Source organism: Rattus rattus, chromosome 6 (genome assembly GCF_011064425.1).
Source record: "Rattus rattus isolate New Zealand chromosome 6, Rrattus_CSIRO_v1, whole genome shotgun sequence".
NCBI lineage: Eukaryota > Metazoa > Chordata > Mammalia > Rodentia > Muridae > Rattus > Rattus rattus.
The window spans coordinates 115,887,719-115,906,455 of record NC_046159.1 but is presented as its reverse complement, the minus strand read 5'-3'; the positions used below and the strand labels follow the sequence as shown (position 1 = coordinate 115,906,455).

Genomic DNA, 18,737 nt, shown 5'->3' with positions numbered 1-18,737 from the left:
TCATCTCTTTTACTTGGAAAACACCGAATGGCAGATGATACAGGTCTAGTGGAAAAGCCTAGAGGACCTGGGGAGTGGGGAGTTGGATTAGGAAACTACAGAGGCTTCTGAGAGGATTCCTCAATGGCTTAGGGGTCAAGGTTCTAGTTGAAGCTCATGGAGATAAAGCCGCAAGCAAGTGGATCCCCACCACCAAGCTGGGCCACCTGGTCAAGGACAAGAGATCTACCTGCTCTCCCTGCCCACTAAGGCATCCTAGGGTATCGACTTTTTCCTGGGAAGATTCCTAAAGGATGAGGTTCTAAAGCTTGTGCCAGCATAGAAGCAGACTCTGGCTGGGCAGAGTTCAAGGTCCAAGGCTTTTGTCGGTATTGGGGTCTACAACGGTCATGTTGGTCTTGGTGTTTGGTGCTTCATGAGATAGCTACTGCCATCTTGGGGGTTATCATATTGGCCAAGCTTCCTCTTGTCCCTGTGTGGAAAGGCTACCAAGGAAACAAGACTGGAAAGTCCCCTGTTTTTCCACACAAGGTGGAAAAACACAGTCCACTGTGGTTCTGTGCTGGTGCATTTCATCCATGTCCACAGAGGCAATGGCACTGTCTCTGCCCCTGTGCCCGAGAAGCTACTGATGATGACTGGTATTGATGACTGCTACACTTCATCATCCAGGGGCTGCGATGTCACCCTTGGCAACCTTGCCAAAGCCACTTGTGATGTCATCTCTAAGACCTTCAGGTATCTGACCCCTAACCTCTGGAAAGAGACTCTATTTATTAGGTCTCCTGATCAAGATTTTACTTGACTATATCATGAAAACCTACAGCACAGATTCTTTAAGAACTCAAAAGACCTGAAAGCAGAAGGAAAAAAAATTGAGGAACAGGAAGGGGACCACTGGTAGAAGAGGGGACAAGAAGGGTAGGGAAAGAAAAATCAGAGCACAGTACGTGATATACGTGTGTGAGGCTTTCATAATAAAACCATCATTTTGCACAGTAAACATACACCAACTTAACATGTGAACCGCTATAACATCAAAACATTATGAATAATCATGGTCACTATGACAACAAAGAACCTAATAATCTTAGTAATGTTGATGGTGATCAACTTGTAACACATGTTTTTTTTTTTTATCTGCTTACACTAATAAAGGCACCATCACCTACTTGTCCTGATTCCTGTCTTGATATTTACATCACTGTGTAAAGGATCCCAACAAGAGAAGGTTCAGGTTTTTACATAATCGCTAAGCTAATAGAATAGCAAAATAGGAAACTGAAGCATACAGGATAATGTCCACAAACCGTACTGTCCTAGTGAAAATGTGGATGGAATAGGAGTTATAAGAGAGGTAATATTATACAGAAGCCAAAATTATACATTTAGAAAGGCCCCTTATACCATGTGGGTAATTTCTGAGCACACACAGAAACGACTCTATGTATTCCAATGGCACAAAGAATTGGTTTCTAAGAAAAAGCCTGACATGAAAGATCCTATTCCAGTTGGACATGCCAGTCTAGTGATGTTTAGTTTTGGGAAATGCCTGTGAGACATTTTCACAGGATATTACTCTTTTTCTTGGTCTCATCCTGTTTGTCTTCTTGACTGTATATATTCAAGACTGAGACCAGATTTTATGGCTGGTGGTAGGGAGAGGGAATGCTAGTTGAGTCTTTGAGCAGTTTGTTCTGTGGAAGCAGAATAAAGCCAAGTGTGTGATGGGTCGTAAGGGCCAGCGAATCTCGGTCCAAGTTTGCCTACCACTTATGATGAGACTACGAGTATTTTTTCCTTTTATTAATTTACTTGTGAATGACATTTCTTTAACTGTGAAATGGAGACAGTGACACTTACCTTACACAGAGTTGTTATAAGGATAAAATGAGATAAAGAACTTGGCACTGTACCTAGAACACAGCAAACTCTAAATATTCAGATAAATTCTCGGTAACTTTTATCTAATGTTTGTGCTGATTAATTTAATGTGAGGTCTTGTGCTAAAGGCTGCCGTCTTTTTACATTTGCAAACTAACATTATAGATTCATTAGGTTTCTATGAGGATCTGAGTTCTCAAAAGAGCAAAATTATAAATAATAACAATGGGGACATCCAGCAACAATGATAATACGGAGTAGCAATTACCATTTACTGGACACCTAGCACGTTCCAGTAGTAGTAATTATTTTTGGAAAACCTACGATGCATCAGATACCTTTAAATAGTGTTTGTGACTCTACCCCGCAAAACTCTCTTTATATTTGTAATCAACCACTCTTCAGCTGAGGACAGTGAGGCAAAGAAAGATTTAATGTTCATCAGCTAAGGTTTAGGATCAGACGTATTCAATTTTAGAGCCCCTTTCCCTAGTGACAGTTAGTGTGTAGTAGGCAGGCTCACTACAATATGGAGTAATTAAATATGCTTCTTAACGGCATCAAGACTATCATATAATTGGCAAGGTATGTCAACCGAAGTAGGAAAGGAACAGCAGAAGAAGGACCTGGCATTGGGGAAAATATGAAGAGTTGCTTCCCTGAAAGGCCTAATTCTGCTTCTTCAATGTTGAGACGAAGATTAAAAGACTGAACACAACAAAACAAATGCCGTCCCCTTTTTATGAGCTTCTCTATCTACAATGTCAAGGGTGTGGGCAGAAAGAAAGCTGAACTTACCACAATTGTCAACATGGGAAACTTGGGCTTGTATGGCTTAGGGTAGATTCTATAACTTGGGGTTTTAAAAACAAAACAAAACAAAAAACAAAACATATCTACCACACAGAATAAACGTAAGCGACATCCAACCCGTGTGATTGTTTTCTTCTGATCTATCATTTACCATCCATATGCTAAGCTCAGCTCAATCGCTTAAAAAAAAAACAAAACAAAACTCAAACAAGTAAAGCCGAAGACAGTGCTCTTCAACCACCAACGACAAAGGCCATGCACTTGGAACACTGCACGGAACACAGCCAAGGCCATGCACTAGCTAACACGACACCAGGATATAAGTGAGGGATACACACGTGGACTCATATAAAGAAGCCATCCACGGAGGAGTAGAAAAGCTAGGAATCTGTGGAAGATTAAGAGGCAGACTTGGAACTTTTGGAAGAGCTACATTGGGAAGACTGTTGGCGATATTCCTGTAAAGAAACAAACAACGTGGGAAGGGACCACCATAAGCAAGAACCACAGATGACTGTAGGTAAAGTCATAAGGTTGGGACTGAGACAGAGGCTCTGAGGGTACCAGGATACCTACTTGACCGGCTGCCATGTCTCCTGCTCAAAACCTCTGTGGATTGACTGGGCGATGGCGGACTCCATCAGGTCGACGTAGCGGACAACCAAGGGCACAAAGATCTCTTGTAAGTGCTTGTGGAATTTTCCATTACACAAAAGCGCTGAAACAGGCAAGCAGAAACAGTGTTTGTCAGTGGGATAATATCAGCTCCTTGGGGAAAGAAAAATAGGTGGAAAAAGATTTTTTTCCCCTATAAGAGTCTCACATGATAAAACTGATAGAATACAGAAGATAATGGATTTTGCTCTTCATATTGAACATCAGATCATGGAGATTACCTCAAAATTATATTTAGCCTTTCATGTGTGCCTGTCAAAACAAAAATAGATTCTATTTCTGTAAAATGTTCCAAGCAGGTGGTATGCTTGTACTTCCTAAGAGATTTAACACATAGGCACATGACCACTCTGTAAATTCAAGGGAGCTGCTGCCTCCACAGAAGGTCCTGACACATGTAAATGCAGCAATTAAGCACAGCAGAATCCCCCTGCTAGGCTGCGCATCTCCAAAGCAAATGGTAAACCTGTTCAACTGCACAGGTAAGCTTGACTGTATCTAAGCGCTACACTTCTGAATTCACTGGGGAGTGGCTGTGGCCCTGGGACTATCCATTCTAGTTCACGAATTTTCTTAGTTATTGGGGATTTGTTTCGGAGTGTTCAATTTAGCTCATTACCTTTTGTGATTCCGGGCTGTGAACCCAGGGCTTGTAGCTTATTAGGTAAACGCTCTACCAATGACTTACACTTCCAGGCCTAATACTTCTGTATTTAAAAACAGGACTTGACATTCTTTTTATCTTTTTGTTTCCAATTAGTCTGATGAGTCAAGGTTAGGAATGCCCTTTGTAGAGTGACTCCAGAAGTTTTACATTTAGTTGTACTTGATCAAGGACAGGGTGTACCCATCTCCTCCCAGAGCCATGTTCTCCGTGCACAGATCACAATGTCCCTAAAACGCCGGTCCCAGAATGAGGTTAAGCTGAACCTAGAAAGAGTGGACTCAGCAGGACAACTTGGCAATGCTAAGACTGAAGGATTTTTAATTTTTTTATTAAGTCTTACTATAAATGATTCTCAAGTGGATATATCCTAAACACATTTATGAATGCTTTAAGTCTTCCAAGTAAAAATGTACTCTCTCTCTCTCTATATATATATGTATATATATGTATGTATATATGTGTGTATGTATATATGTATATATGTATATATGTATATATATGTATGTATATATATGTGTATATATATACACACATATACATGTGTATATATATATATATATATACACATACATACACACACACACACATATAAACACATTCAGTGGTCAGCAAAGGCACATCTGAAGAGATGAGATTTAAATTTAATCTAAATATCAGAAACGTTTCCCATGAGAGTTCAGTGGTAGTTGCCAGGCAGAGGGAATGCCCAGGATAAAACTTTTCAAGGCGATGATCTACCATGATAAGGAGCACAGGCAGGAAAGGGAAGAGTGATTTTGGGGGGCATCTAGGTTCTAGGACATGGTGTGGAAGTTCACTGGCCAGGCTGGCACAATTCATTATGATCATTTGTCAGGAAGGGAGTGACATGGTTCTGCCTTTCTGGTTGCTGTATGACAAAGGGAGGTAATTAAGAAGAGAGAAGAGGGGGCTAGTGACAAGCTCTGGGTAAAAAGGTGACGGTGGCTTTCATTAAGGTGGCAGGAATGGAGGATGTTAAGAGAATACTCTCTCATCAGTTTCATTCACTTTAATGGATTTGAGTATCTGCACATGTTGAGTGTTAACACGTGTGACCTCTAACAACCCAACAGTCTGGTCGCACACCCAATATACCAGCTTCTCACATCATCGTCTTCAGAGGGGGCACGGACAGGGAATGCTCTCAGTGTATTTCTGTGACTCTTAAGCTTGTCAGAGGATGGAGAAAGATGGACTTGTGAAAGAGGAGTAGAAGGCAACGCTAGGTCCAGGACCTGCAGTACTGATTTTACTCCAGCTCTTATATGACTTACTCTTTCCTTGTAGCAAAAAACAAAACAAAACAAAAAACAAAAAACCCCAAAAGCAAAACAAAACACAAAGCCCCCCAAAACAAACAAAACAAAAACAAAAACCCAAATAAACAAAATCAACTCTTTCTTGGTTTTAGTGCTCATTGCGCACACATGGGGGCCTGACTCTGAGTCCTTAGCATCTGAATCCCAGCATGGAAAATGCTGGGCTCAGTGGTGCACACCTGTAAGTTCAGTGCCGGGAGGCAGAGGAAGGGGCATCTCATGGGCTTGCCTGGGTGGTCAGGCTAGCTAACTCTAGGAGCTCCAGGTTCAATGGAAGACACTGTCTCCAAAAACATGGTGCACATCAACAGAGGAAGACACGTCTTTGACCTCTGATGTCTGTGGGTGCAGGGACATACACACTAAAGAAATCTTTTCTTGCTTATCTATTGGCAAAAAGGCTTTTTTATTCAAGTGGGCAGAATTTAGTGATGAATGTCTTATTGAGAAGACTAATGTTATCTTAATGAAGTTTTCATTAGCACATAAAAAGAAGGTCCTTTTCTTAACTCCCAGAGACTCAAGTCACAGAACTGAAAGGTACTGGTGTACGGTATAAATCAGTTACCCTTCAACCAAATGTCACCTAGATAAAGATGCTAAGCTTTAAGGGTAATATGTTTTTTACCTGGAATTTCAAACCCATCATGACAGCCCGCTAAGAAATGTAATGAAATCTTATTGGTTGCATCTTTGCTTAAGATCTCTCCTCCTCTACAAAGGTAGTTTTGAAGAATCAAGCACATTGCCAAGCTGTACTGCACATTCCATTGTTTAACTGTCACAAAAACTCTATGAGGATAGACAGATTTTTTAATTATTAATAAGGAAAGCTAAAGTTTAGAGAGATTAGGAAGTTTGCTACGGTCATTTCGTCACTAGGTAGTGGAATCAGGATTTGACCCTAACACTCTCTATATTAGAAAATTACTGCTGTATTTAGGTTACTATAAAATATTGCCTGTCTGTCTGTTCATTGATTCTTCCATCTGCCAACCTAGGAGCAGTGCACTAATAGCTCTTAAGACTTAGAAACACGGGCTGGGGATTTAGCTCAGTGGTAGAGCGCTTACCTAGGAAGCGCAAAGGCCCTGGGTTCGGTCCCCAGCTCCGAAAAAAAAGAACCAAAAAAAAAAAAAAAAAAAAAGACTTAGAAACACAGTGAATGCTTTATACGTTAAGTTTTTATGCGGATAGTATCATTTTAATTAAAACTAGAAAGCGTTACATCGTGTTACGGCAAAACTATGTGATTAAATTATACTTCATATGGGGTCGCATTAAAAAAAAAAGAAGAAAGAAATAAACAAAGGAAGAGAGGGACTCTAGACTCTTCACCTGGAGCATCTTACCCACTGTTAACATTTTACTTTATCGAGGTCCTTAAAATTATTGCAACTACAAATGAACCTGCACTCCTTCAAATCAAAAGCTACTTTACATAGCGATTAGGTGTTTTGGCAGTAAAGACATAGCTTACTAAAAGGCAGAAGTCTAAAATGATTCAATTCAACGTTGTTATTAAACATCGCAATGATTGATTCTATGATTAAGTAACAGTTGACTCGAAGGCACTTCCAGCAAGTGCTGTCTTTAAATACATCTGGGAAGTACCGCATTCATTTTCTTGTTTTGATTTGCATTTTTTGTTATTGTTATCTTTCCTTTTTATGAAGAGAGAGAAATGACGTGGAGGTGAGTGGGCAGGTAGGGAGGTGAAGAGGATCTTGTAGTGGGGGAAGGGAAAGAATATGATAAAAAATGTATAAAAATATTTAATAAATTAAAATGTATTAAAATAAAACTATTACATTAAATTCCCCAACCTCTTTATCCCCACATCAGAGTGAAAGAAGAGATTTTAGATCTCATCTTTACACAAGCGTCACAGAGGTAGGTACCACCAGCCTTTTCTTCCCTCCCTATATCCAATCAATAACCAAGACCTTTGGATCTTTTGTCCCTCGTGTCTTTGTATCAGGTCCTCCCTCTGCTTATCAGCAGCGTGGCTATTTACTCTACTCTAACTCTTCTCCTCTGTCAGGACTCATGTAGTCATTTCCTGATTGGCCTTTGGGCTCCTAGTCTTTGCCTCGGATAGTGTACCTTCTCAAAGTGTCAGAAGGTTTTGTGTGTGCGCGTGCACATGTATATCATATATATCAATCCTCACTCCTTCCCAGAGCACAATCCTATGTGCCACTCCACCAACAAACCGAAAGCATCAGCAAGACATGAAGGCCCTCAGTGAGCTATCCTATCCCGATCTCTGTGGTCCATTGTGTCTCATACTTCCTATGGCATAATTTCAATGATTGTTATGAGGTACTCAAATTCTCTTATTGCCCATAAATATGTTTTTTGCACCCTCCTTGACCAGTTACTGCCTTTCTGTGTTTACTCCTTATCCGGCTAGTTGGTGTTATTTTCTCCCTCCCCACTTCTTCTCTTCCCCTTCCTATGACAGCACATCCTTGTGGTGGGCATATGCCATGATGTCATGACATATTCTGTGATTGATCCATAAATCCAATATCTGGCTACTGAATTTTCTTTCTTTTTTTTTTTTTTTTTTTGGTTCTTTTTTTTTTTTGAGCTGGGGACCGAACCCAGGGCCTTGCGCTTCCTAGGTAAGCGCTCTACCACTGAGCTAAATCTCAACCCTGAATTTTCTACTGGATATGAAGAGCTCTTATTTTAATGAATGTGGCACAAAAAGATTTTTTTTCTGGTCAATTATTACTCCTAGCAATGTGATTAGTTTATACATACTTTTGAGAAATTGTAGATTATACCTTTTATGAATTTTTGGCTAAAATTAATTAATCAATTTTGGCTTAAAGTTGTCTCTAATTTTAGCTTAGGCATGCCTTTAATTTTTTTTGTAGTGCTGGGCATTGAATCCATGGTCCGGGTGCTTGCTTTACCAATGTGATGCATCTCTTGTCTTCCTTTACGATTTTTAAATAATCACATTTAAATAATAAAAAATCATATTTGAATAATCGAGAAAAACTGACATTATATTTAGAGAGAAATAAAAGCGAGAGAGAAAAAGAGGGGGAAAGGGATAAAAGGGTAGAGACACAAGTGAGGGAAGATGGGAAGGGAAGGAGAGGCAGAGGAGAAAATAGAAAACCCAGGTAGTGTGGGAAAGAGAGGGCAGGAAGAGAGAGGCAGAGGAGAAACAGGGATAGCACATCAGTGAGGGAAGGCAAAGCTACAGAAATTCACACCTGTCTGTCAATGTGTGCTCTTTCCTGCTTGCCCATATGCCAGCTTTCACCCTGCTTCCATCAGACAAAAGCCCCTCTTAGAGGTAGCCTGAGGCATTAGGAGTCATCTCTCTGTGGCTATGATTTGATGCTGTCACCAGTCTAATTCATGGCTTTACAAGACACCACTGCAACGCTGCACTGGAAAGGGAAAGTTTTCAACTTGGCTTCACCCAAGGTTTCCTTCCTTCTTATTTCTCTTACTGTAGAGCTCTGGCTTATTGGCCTGGTACCCTCTACAGTGACCAGACTGGCCTTAAATGCATGGCATAATGTATCAGGTACTTCTCCCAGAGTCAAGATTATTTCTGACAATGTACTCCAGATGTGGGAGCGTAGTGGATTGCCCTAGAATCTTAAAAACTGGCTACAGCAACTTAAGTGGAGGTTCAGCACCCATTCTGCTGATCAAAATAACCATTGATCCCCAAAGATTTCCTTGCACCCAAATTTCACTTTGCTGGAGGATGAAGGGACACCTATATGTGAATTCCTATGGAACAAGTAGAAATGACAGAAAAGAAAGCAAAAAGGCTTAAATAAAGCAAAACTCGGGATGCTAATTAGTTTGAACATCCCCAACAATTAATAAATAAGAAGTACTTGACATAGGCTTTTAATAGTAATATTTCAACACACTTTAAACTATGATCCAATTAATAAAAATTACCGAGACAATGATTACTGAGTAAAATGAATAGGCAAATGAAATCCATGTATTGTTTTCAGGGTAAACATATGCTGCTCTCTCCTGAACTACATAATCTGCCTTTATGTTGCTGTGCCGCCTTTCAATTAGTTTGCATTAGCGGGTTACTGGTAAGAATGATTATCCTCCCTCAAATTCTAATGGGGTATTTTATAAGTAAAAGAGTAATTCACGGCTAGCAAACAAAGCAGATACCGCCAGCCACAAGGCAAACCAACAGACTTTGGTATAAAACAATTATTCAAGGGGAATACACACTCTATCAGCACACAGTAGGGCAGGTGCAGTGGACTAAGATATAAAATTAATAGTAACCCTTCTTGTTGACATTCACACAGAACAAAGGCAAGCAGCAGGGGAAACCTGAGTCTGGATTTCAGGAGCAAAGCCAGTAGAGCTGCTGTTGACAGCAATGTTGTGAAAAAGGAAAGCACAAAACCAAACAAAGACCTTGGAGACCTAGCAGCCAAAAACCTGGTATATTAAATGCACACCCGATAAATGGCTGTATATAACTGCGCATGACTTCTAGTGAAAGTTTGATAGCACCCTATTCAATTTAAGGAGGAAACACATTGGATTTCATAAATCTTTCATTTAAATTTAATACATATATTTACTTACTTTGCGTGTGTGTGTGTGTGTGTGTGTGTGTGTGTGAGTGTGTGTGTAAATAAGATAGCTTGGAGCTGATTCTTTACTTCTACCGGGTGAGTCTTGAGAATTTACTCAAGTCATTGGGCTTGGCTGAAAGAGTCTTTACTCACAGAGCTGTTTTACCAACAGTTAAAATTCTGAAAAGTAATTTTACAGTTTACTAATATTCAACTCATATAATAACCACAAGAGTAAGTTTCTAAAACCATACTGAAGTATTCTTTTCCTTTCAAGACGCTCGTTAAAAGACAACCAGAATGCTTCACTCCTTCTTTAAAAGGGGAACAAGAATACCCTTGGGAGGGGATAGGGAGGCAAAGTTTAGAACAGAGGCTGAACGAACACCCATTCAGTGCCTGCCCCACATGTGGCCCATACATATACAGCCACCCAATTAGACAAGATGGATGAAGCAAAGAAGTGCAGACCGACAGGAACTGGATGTAGATCTCTCCTGAGAGACACAGATTATGGCAAATACATAGGCGAATGCCAGCAGCAAACCACTGAACTGAGAACGGGACCCCCATTGAAGGAATCAGAGAAAGGACTGGAAGAGCTTGAAGGGGCTTGAGACCCCATATGAACAACAATGCCAAGCAACCAGAGCTTCCAGGGACTAAGCCACTACCCAAAGACTGCATGGACTGACCCTGGGCTCCAACCTCATAGGTAGCAATGAATAGCCTAGTAAGAGCACCAGTGGAAGGGGAAGCCCTTGGTCCTGTCAAGGCTGGACCCCCAGTGAACGGGATTCTTGGGGGGAGAATTGGTATGGGAACACCCATATAGAATGGGAGGGGGAGGGGTTGGGGGATGTTGGTATGGAAACCGGGAAAGGGAATAACATCTGAAATGTAAATAAGAAATACCCAATTTAATATAGATGGAAAAAAAAGTTACTAGCTTACTGCTCTCCCCCCCCAAAAAAATATTACATAAAGAGAAGAAACAATAGGGGACTGAGATGTTATAGTATTTCTTCCTTTGGGGACAAGAAAGGCAAATATATCTCTTGTATAGATACATGGAAACCATCAATGTAACAAATCTGTTTATAATTATAATGAAAACTTTCAGAGGACAGAACAGAAACTGAACGGTATATTTCATAACAATCTATCACTAGTTAGTAGCATAGAAATGTCCCTATTTGGTACTAGATTTCATGCTTCTTAGAGAGGTATTTCTTATCCACGATTTTTTGTTTCCTATGGGTTTTATTCAGGCAAAACTCCGGTATGAATTTTAACCTAATCTCGGAGAAACCGTTCCTCTGGATCCAGCAGTTCTCGGGCTGGCTTTACAGGATTCTGTAATGTCTGCCCCAGCATTCAGATATCTGTAGTCACGCCCTGCAATCCCTTCTCCCTTACGGGGAGCGAGTGAGTGTGGCTGTATCACGATCAACGTCAGTCAAGCCCGGGTTTTTGAGGTTTAGAAGCAGAATTCATAGACGCTTCCTTAAGTCTGTTGTCCTTAAGTCTGTTGTGAGGGACACAGGCACATCAGAACAGGTAAATTCTATGTGAAGAGAATGCACACTGGAAGTGTTTTCAAAATGTCTGCCTTCTATACAGAGTCTAGAGTTGTTCCGTGGAATTCCAGTGATGGAAAAAAATGCTTCTCTCCACCGATTTTCACAGTTCTTCCATTATTCTGTTGAGGAGAACAAGTTCCATTGTGTAATTTAAAATTCACTCATCTCTAGGGATCAGAGTTAAAACCATTTTCCTATGGGATGGCCATGCCATCATTTGTAGAGTAGCTGTCTGTAACACTGCTGGCACACGGCCTCAGTTTAACGCAGAATTTATACCCTTTCTGCATTGTTCTCTGTGTATGTATATACAGATATCTCTATAAACAGTGCTTCGTGGATTTCAGACACACAGCTCATTTAAGCACCGGGGGTGGAATAACATGCAGGTGTCAGTCCGTCACAATTCAAAGCCTTCAGATTAACCTCATATACAATATGGTGACCTAACAGTTCTTCATTTGAAAGAAATCTGAAAAGATAATCTCTGATACAGCCGAAGTGTGAGAGTAACCCAGCGGGATTTCCACCTCTTCATTTCTTAATGAGTTTTTTGATAATGAGAGGTGACTTTGCCAGTCACTCTGGGCTCTATTATGGCTAATTTGACTCCTCTTCACTCTCCTTGTTAATTATTAACACTAGCCTTTTTATCCTCACGAGACCACATTCCAATTTTTTCTCCCCTTTTTTCGATTTTTATGAGCCCATCTTTATGGAGGTGAAAGTCTTGGGGAACAGGTTTTCACTTAGCGTAGAGCCTGAACATTTATTATTCCTTTAGGCAGAGATGCTGTGACATTGATTACATAAGCACGGGTGTTCTTCGTGCTGGCTTTAATGTGCTAGCAATGTGAAAAGGCTGTTAATTAAGGAAGAAGCACCGTGGTATTTTTCACTTGGGAATCATTTCCCCATAGAATGGTCATTTGCCACTTGCTAGCATATCCACAGATTAAGAGGTGACTGGCTGCAAGGGCCTGCCTTTCAGGAGCGCTGAGAGACGTGATCTGTGCCGTTCGTAGATGGCTTTCACTTCTCAGGAGCGGTCACTGGCCGCATCTATTCTCTGTGGGACAATGGTAGAAAGTACTATGCAAGAGAAGAATCTATTTGTAGTTACTTTATCGACATTCAGTTATCATCTAACTCACACGTTAATTGCTTCATTATGAAAACATTTCCCTTCAAGTTTTAATACATCTCTCTTTCAAAAGTGTTTCCTCAGATGCCTCTTAAAGTGACCACCCATCTAATTATCTCTAGTTGAGGGAGCAGATGGGGACACAGAGAGAGCAGAAACGCAAGCAGAGGCTCAGACATTTTTTTTTTTTTTTTTTTTTTTTTGGCCAGGAATGGAGCCCAAGTTTGTTTACCTCACCAGCCTTGCTCTGGGAATCATGGGTGAGGCCAGGAGGGTGGGAGGTTGGGGACAGTTGCTAAAAGCGTGATGCAGCTGGCACTCTTCCCTTGAGGAAAACCACATCTCATTTCCAAGCGCTCTCAGAGCTCCAAAGTGCTCTAATCATTGCTAACTACCAGGGAAGACACACACCTCAGACATCATGCCTTTTTCCCTCCTTCTAAGAGAAACTGGGTTTGAGGTCTTTGCCCCCTTTCTCTGTCACCACTTTCCCCTGGAAATCTTGTCACAGATGCTTCTTAACATGTAAGCTAAGACAACCTCTTCCTTTAGCTAAGCCTTTCTGTATTTGGTAACCTGTCCGTCTCTTCTGATAACTCGGTGACTTATAAGCATTTTCTGAGTTAAAATCAAAAGCTCAAGGAATCATTGAAAGTATGCTATCGCTGCATTAATGTTCTCAGAATGTGTTTTGTTCCTGTGGGATGAAAATGAACTGGTTATAAGGTGATCTTGCCCCGCCCCCACCGCCACCTGAATCCACTGTTGGCAAAGTCCCTGCTCAAGTTCTCTACCTTCATCAGCCTTAGTTGCTTCAGCAGGAAAACCAAGAGATCTATTTTATGTATGTGGATATGCTGTCACTCTCTTCAGACACAGCAGAAGAGGGCATCGGATCCCATTACAGATGGTTGTGATCCACCATGTGGTTACCGGGAATCGAACTCAGGACCTCGGGAAGAGCAGTCAGTGCTCTTAACCACTGAGCCATCTCTCCAATCCAAGAGTCTTCAGATTCCCCTCTACAGGTCAAACGATAAACTGTAGATGAGGATTTTAATATAAAATGATGGTAAATAAGTCATGAGGACATTTGAAGCAATGAGTACAAGCTGTTCACCTACAAAGTGTAATGAATCAGTATACCATTCTGAATGAAATTAGGCATTTTAAATTTTGGAAAAGAAAATATAAGATTAATCATTTATTAGCAGTGCTTCGTGATCATTTAAAAATCCTCTGTAATTAGCAAGGCACCGCCGTCTGCAGCACACACCTCCCCCCATACACAATCATCTTTACAAAGAAGCACCTTTATTCAGGAAATTCTCTCCCATTCCAAGACTAACCGCTCAGAGTCTCTGTTGCTAGTGTTCCTGGCTCGTTTAAGGGATTTGGACAACAACTAACTGGTTCAATATAGGGAAAATTGCAAAAGTATGTCCGTTATGTAAATCTTTCTTTCAAGGGGGACAAAAGGAAAGACAACAGTTTCCCATAGAGTTCAAAATGGAATAGTTTGAGGGTAGTTTAGGTTGACGTTGACACTAACTATTTAAACAGATTTCACCAAGTTGCTATCGAGGGAGTGTGATAAAAGAAACACGTGATTACTTACAATTGTCTTCATTATCATCAAAGTGACAGTTATAGTTAGGAAGAAAGCATGATCTATCAACTCCTGAGAAATTATGTAGTGGCCTTGCTTGTGAAACAAAACTTGTGAGTTTGGGATGAAAGTTACTATTTCTCCCTCAATTCCCCAGGCTGCACCAATCTCCCAGTACCAAAAGGAAATGATGGCACAGGGGAACTTTTTATTTACCTCACCACACGAAGGAGCTGTTTTTCTCAGAAATAATTGATGTTTTCTAAAAACCTGCTAATCACTGTAAAATCCAAGCCAAGATGTAGATACCCTCAGTTTTGACAGGGCCCCAAAGAGGTCTCTGATAAATGCTTCTTTATTGATCTAGGACTGCATAATAAAGCAAGCACAAAACAGTGATCATATACACTGAACAGCAATTAGCATGACAGCAATTAATACAAAGGAAATACTACAAAGATAGAAATGGAATACGAAACTGCCATGAACAAAATATGTGTGGCTCTACCTGAAAGATTAAAATCTGGTGGTTCTCTTGGCTCTTAGGAGATGGTTCAGTAGTTAAAAGTAGGTATTGTTCTACAGAGCACGCAGATTTGCTTCTCAGGACTCACAACTCTCTATACCTCTAATTCTAGATCGGATGCCCTCTCCTGACCTCTGTTGGCTCATGCATGCATGTGGTATACATACACATAACATATATGTACATATATATATACACATGTACACATAAAATATACACATCTGTGTACACATATATACACATGTACATATAAAATAAACATTAAAATATTGTGATTCTCCCAGACCCAAAAAAGATATACATGGTATGCAGTCCCTGATAAGTGGATATTAGCCCAAAAGTTCAGAGTACTCGTGATATAACTCACAGACCATATGAAGCATAACAAGAATGAAGGCCCAAGTATGGATACTTCAATCACACTTAGAAGGGGAGAACAAAATAATCACAGGAGGCAGAGAGAAAGAGGGACCTGAGTGGGAGAGGAGAGGGGAGGGACAAAAGGGGAACAGGATCATGTATGGGGGGGAGAGAAGCCCAGAGGGCCAGAATGAATAGAAATATGGAGCAGTATGGGGTGGGGGATGGGAGGAACCTCTAGAAAGTCCCAGATGCCAGGGATGCTAGAGGCTCTTAGGATCCAACGAGGATGACATTAGCCAAAATGTCCAACAGTGGAGAGATAGAACCTGAAGAGACCACCTCTAGTGGCCCCCAGTTGAGGGATGGGGCCACCCACCCATCTTAAAATTTTGGACCCAGAATTGTTCCTGTCTAAAGGAAATTCAGGGACAAAAATGGTGCAGAGACTGAAGGAAAGGCCATCCAGAGACTGCTCCAACTTGGTATCCATTCCATGCACAGGCACCAAACCCTGACACTATTGTTGATGTCATGTTGTGCTTGTAGACAGGAGACTGGCATGGCTGTCCTCTGAGAGTCTCTAACAGCACCTGACTGAGACAGACGCAGATACTTACAGCCAACCATTGAGCTGAGCTTGGGGACCGCTGTGGAAGCATTAGAGGAAAGACTGAAAGAGCTGAAGGAGATTGTAACCCCATAGGAAGAACAACAGTATCAACTAACTCAACCCCTCAGAGCTCCTAGGGACTAAGCCATGAATCGGAGAGCATACATGGGCTGGTCCATGGCCCCACTACACATGTAGCACAGGACTGCCTTGTCTGGCTTCACTGAGAGGAGATATACTTGGTCCTGTCGAGGCTTGATGCCAGAGAAGGAGGATGCTTGAGGTGTGAGGTGTGAGTAGGTTGGTGGGTAAGAGAACCCTCTTAGAGGTGAAAGGGATGGGGCATGGGGTGGGGGCCTCAGGGAGGTGGGACCAGGAAGGGGAATAACATTTGATAAGTAAATAATAAAATAATTAATAGAAATTGTGGTTCTCAGTCTATTTCACCAATTTACACTTGAAATATTTCTCAAAGGTAAATATTAAACCATATCAAAACATTAAGGTACTTGTGAAAACTCAAGAAAAATTTCAAGAGGTCTACAGAGTATTTTATTTACCATGGTTTAACAACTTTACTGTTTGAATGTTAACAAACTCTCTTTGAATAATCTCCAACACAAGTAATATGGTGGTAGTTCTTCATATGTATATGCATGCTTATCAATGTGCATATATGTAGGTTGAGACAGGGTCAATCTCCAGTCATTCCTCAGGAATTGTCCATACAGTTGTTCGTGACACTGTTACTTACTGGGCTGGGTTTTGTAGATTATGCTAGGCCGGCCAGTCAGTGATCCTAGGTGATCCACAGATAGCGCCATGCCTGGTTTCCCATGCTGGGGTTGGGCTTGAACTCAGTTCCCCATCTTATAGAATCCTGATCATTCTTGGTAGCCATTTAAAAAAGATGTCTTTATCTGTTCACTCCTGAATTAATACACGGTTCATGTACTTACTATGTTATACATATCTTAAGACACACTTAAGGAATAGACATGCATTTCATCAGCAGAATGGGAAAGAAGCGGGCAGCTAAGACAAGAAGGGCATCCCTTCTCTCTGGTAGGGAGGAACAAAATTGGCTTTTTTGAGCTGGCTGTGGCTGACAAGCAGAATGAATGATTCAATGGATAGTTAAATGTATTGGGCTCTCCTGAGCACAGGCACTGTGGCTGAATCTGAGTGATATGAACCTGGCGAGGATGTCTAAGGTGACAAGACTGAGGACTGCAGTTACAGATGGAAGCCCGCAGTCTCCCCGATATCCACTTAGCATCTATTACACGTGAGTTTACCCTCACCACGAGTGACCCTGTACGAGTAATTACCAATCTCCTTCTGTAAATAAAGACCTTTTAGCTCAGAGAGGTTAAACTACCGTCGAAGGTCAAGTGGCAGAGATGTGACTGTGTGTGCAACTTAAGGCCATGCTGGTAAGTACCATGACACGACGCCTTTCCCGCTCAGTCTGGCTCAGATCTGAAATCTGGGACGGACCTGGGGTGTACAACATCACACATTCCTATCTGCATGAATTTCTCTCCCAGTTTGAGAAGGTAGAATCAAAGAGATAATAACCAAATAGATAGGCTCTAGCAGGGAATAAAACCAAAGAATAATTAAAACTACAATTGGAGAGAAGACATAGATTTCAATTTTAAAACTAAAAGAACGTAATAGTGCTGTTTAAAAGTTTTGAAGATTAAGGAAGTGTTAACTACTTAGAAAGTATTATAGACAGAGTGAGAACAACGTTTGACAAGAGGACTATGGAGTCTGGGTGACTCAGGTGACATAATTATTTGAGTTCTGAGGACCATCCTTTAAAGTTACATGAAGAAATGGGGTGAGGTCTGCTCAGATAGGTGAAAGACCTAGGGAAGTTTTAAGTGACCCGGCTAATTGAAAACCCTGGCAAGAAGATTCCTGCAGGATCAAGGGCAGTCACTACCCCAGGAGTCAGAGTTCAGCAAGGGCTATCATATTAAGAACCATACACAGTAGGGAATAGTGATGTCGCCCCCACCCAGCGTGTAAGGGCAGCTGCTGGCAACCAAAAGGAGTCTATGGAAATGAAAAAGCCCATCACAGGAATCTAGACGCTACTGTTTCGATAAAAACCAGGTCTGCACTGATTCAAGACCATCTACCTGTATAACAATGAACACTCTTATGCTGTTCCACAATCCCCACAGAGAACCCTTGCTTCCTCTTTGATTTCTAAATATAAATGAACAAGTCACACACATAACAATATTTCACTCTCCTCTGAGGAGGAGATGAATCCATTCTCAGGAGAACATCTCAATCACACTGTGTGTTGAAAAGGAGCCCTGACACATAGAACATCTGTTAGAGATGGGTGTAGTCTCTGGTATTCCGGCAATGCCAGACTTCATAGGTTTTCTGATCCTTAAGGTACAACGAGAAAGTTGTCCACTCTGTGTAGCAGCTGTTCTGCAGTTCAGTGGATGACAGGAGGGATCATCTCCCATAGACTATGGCCTCATAGACTCAGGGAAGCCCAGTAAGCTCTCTTGTTACCCATGCCGACTCTTACACGCATCTATCTCTGATGACGTGTGCCCTCCCCTGGCCATTCCACCTGGAAGGAAATGCAAGTACTCACTGTCATTTCTGAGGAAATTATTAAGCAGCTGGAAAAGGGGAAAGCTTTCCCAGGAGTCTTGAGGTTGGGCCTCCAGTGCAGTATCCATGTCTACTGTGAATAAAGCCCAAAACTTCTCCGCATGCTCGGCCAGTAAGTCTGGCCACCAGGCAAATGCCTGCAAGAAGGAAAGGAGAGATCGGTGAGCTGTTAGAAACACGTTCAGATACTGTGCTCCTGAAGCATGTACAGCCGTTCCACAGATACGTATGGCAAATACGACCTAATGATTTTAAGATAAGACATTGTATGGG

The 18,737-nt window shown here is 41.3% G+C and overlaps 1 protein-coding gene across 23 annotated transcripts in view; it reads right to left on the bottom strand.

Moving 5' to 3' along the window:
• The window catches only part of Cadps2 (calcium dependent secretion activator 2), a 525,569-nt gene that overhangs the window by 70,717 nt on the left and 436,115 nt on the right, over positions 1-18,737 (bottom strand). For 14 of the 23 annotated variants that reach the window (XM_032906888.1, XM_032906891.1, XM_032906893.1 and 11 more), the window contains 2 exons: positions 18,445-18,601; positions 3,274-3,415 (listed from right to left, as the gene is read on the bottom strand). In XM_032906888.1, coding sequence (XP_032762779.1) covers positions 3,274-3,415; positions 18,445-18,601 — 299 coding nt within the window. Of the gene's footprint in view, positions 1-3,035; positions 3,156-3,273; positions 3,416-18,444; positions 18,602-18,737 lie in introns of all 23 variants that reach the window. The other 9 variants (XM_032906883.1, XM_032906885.1, XM_032906886.1 and 6 more) reach the window with 1 other exon arrangement.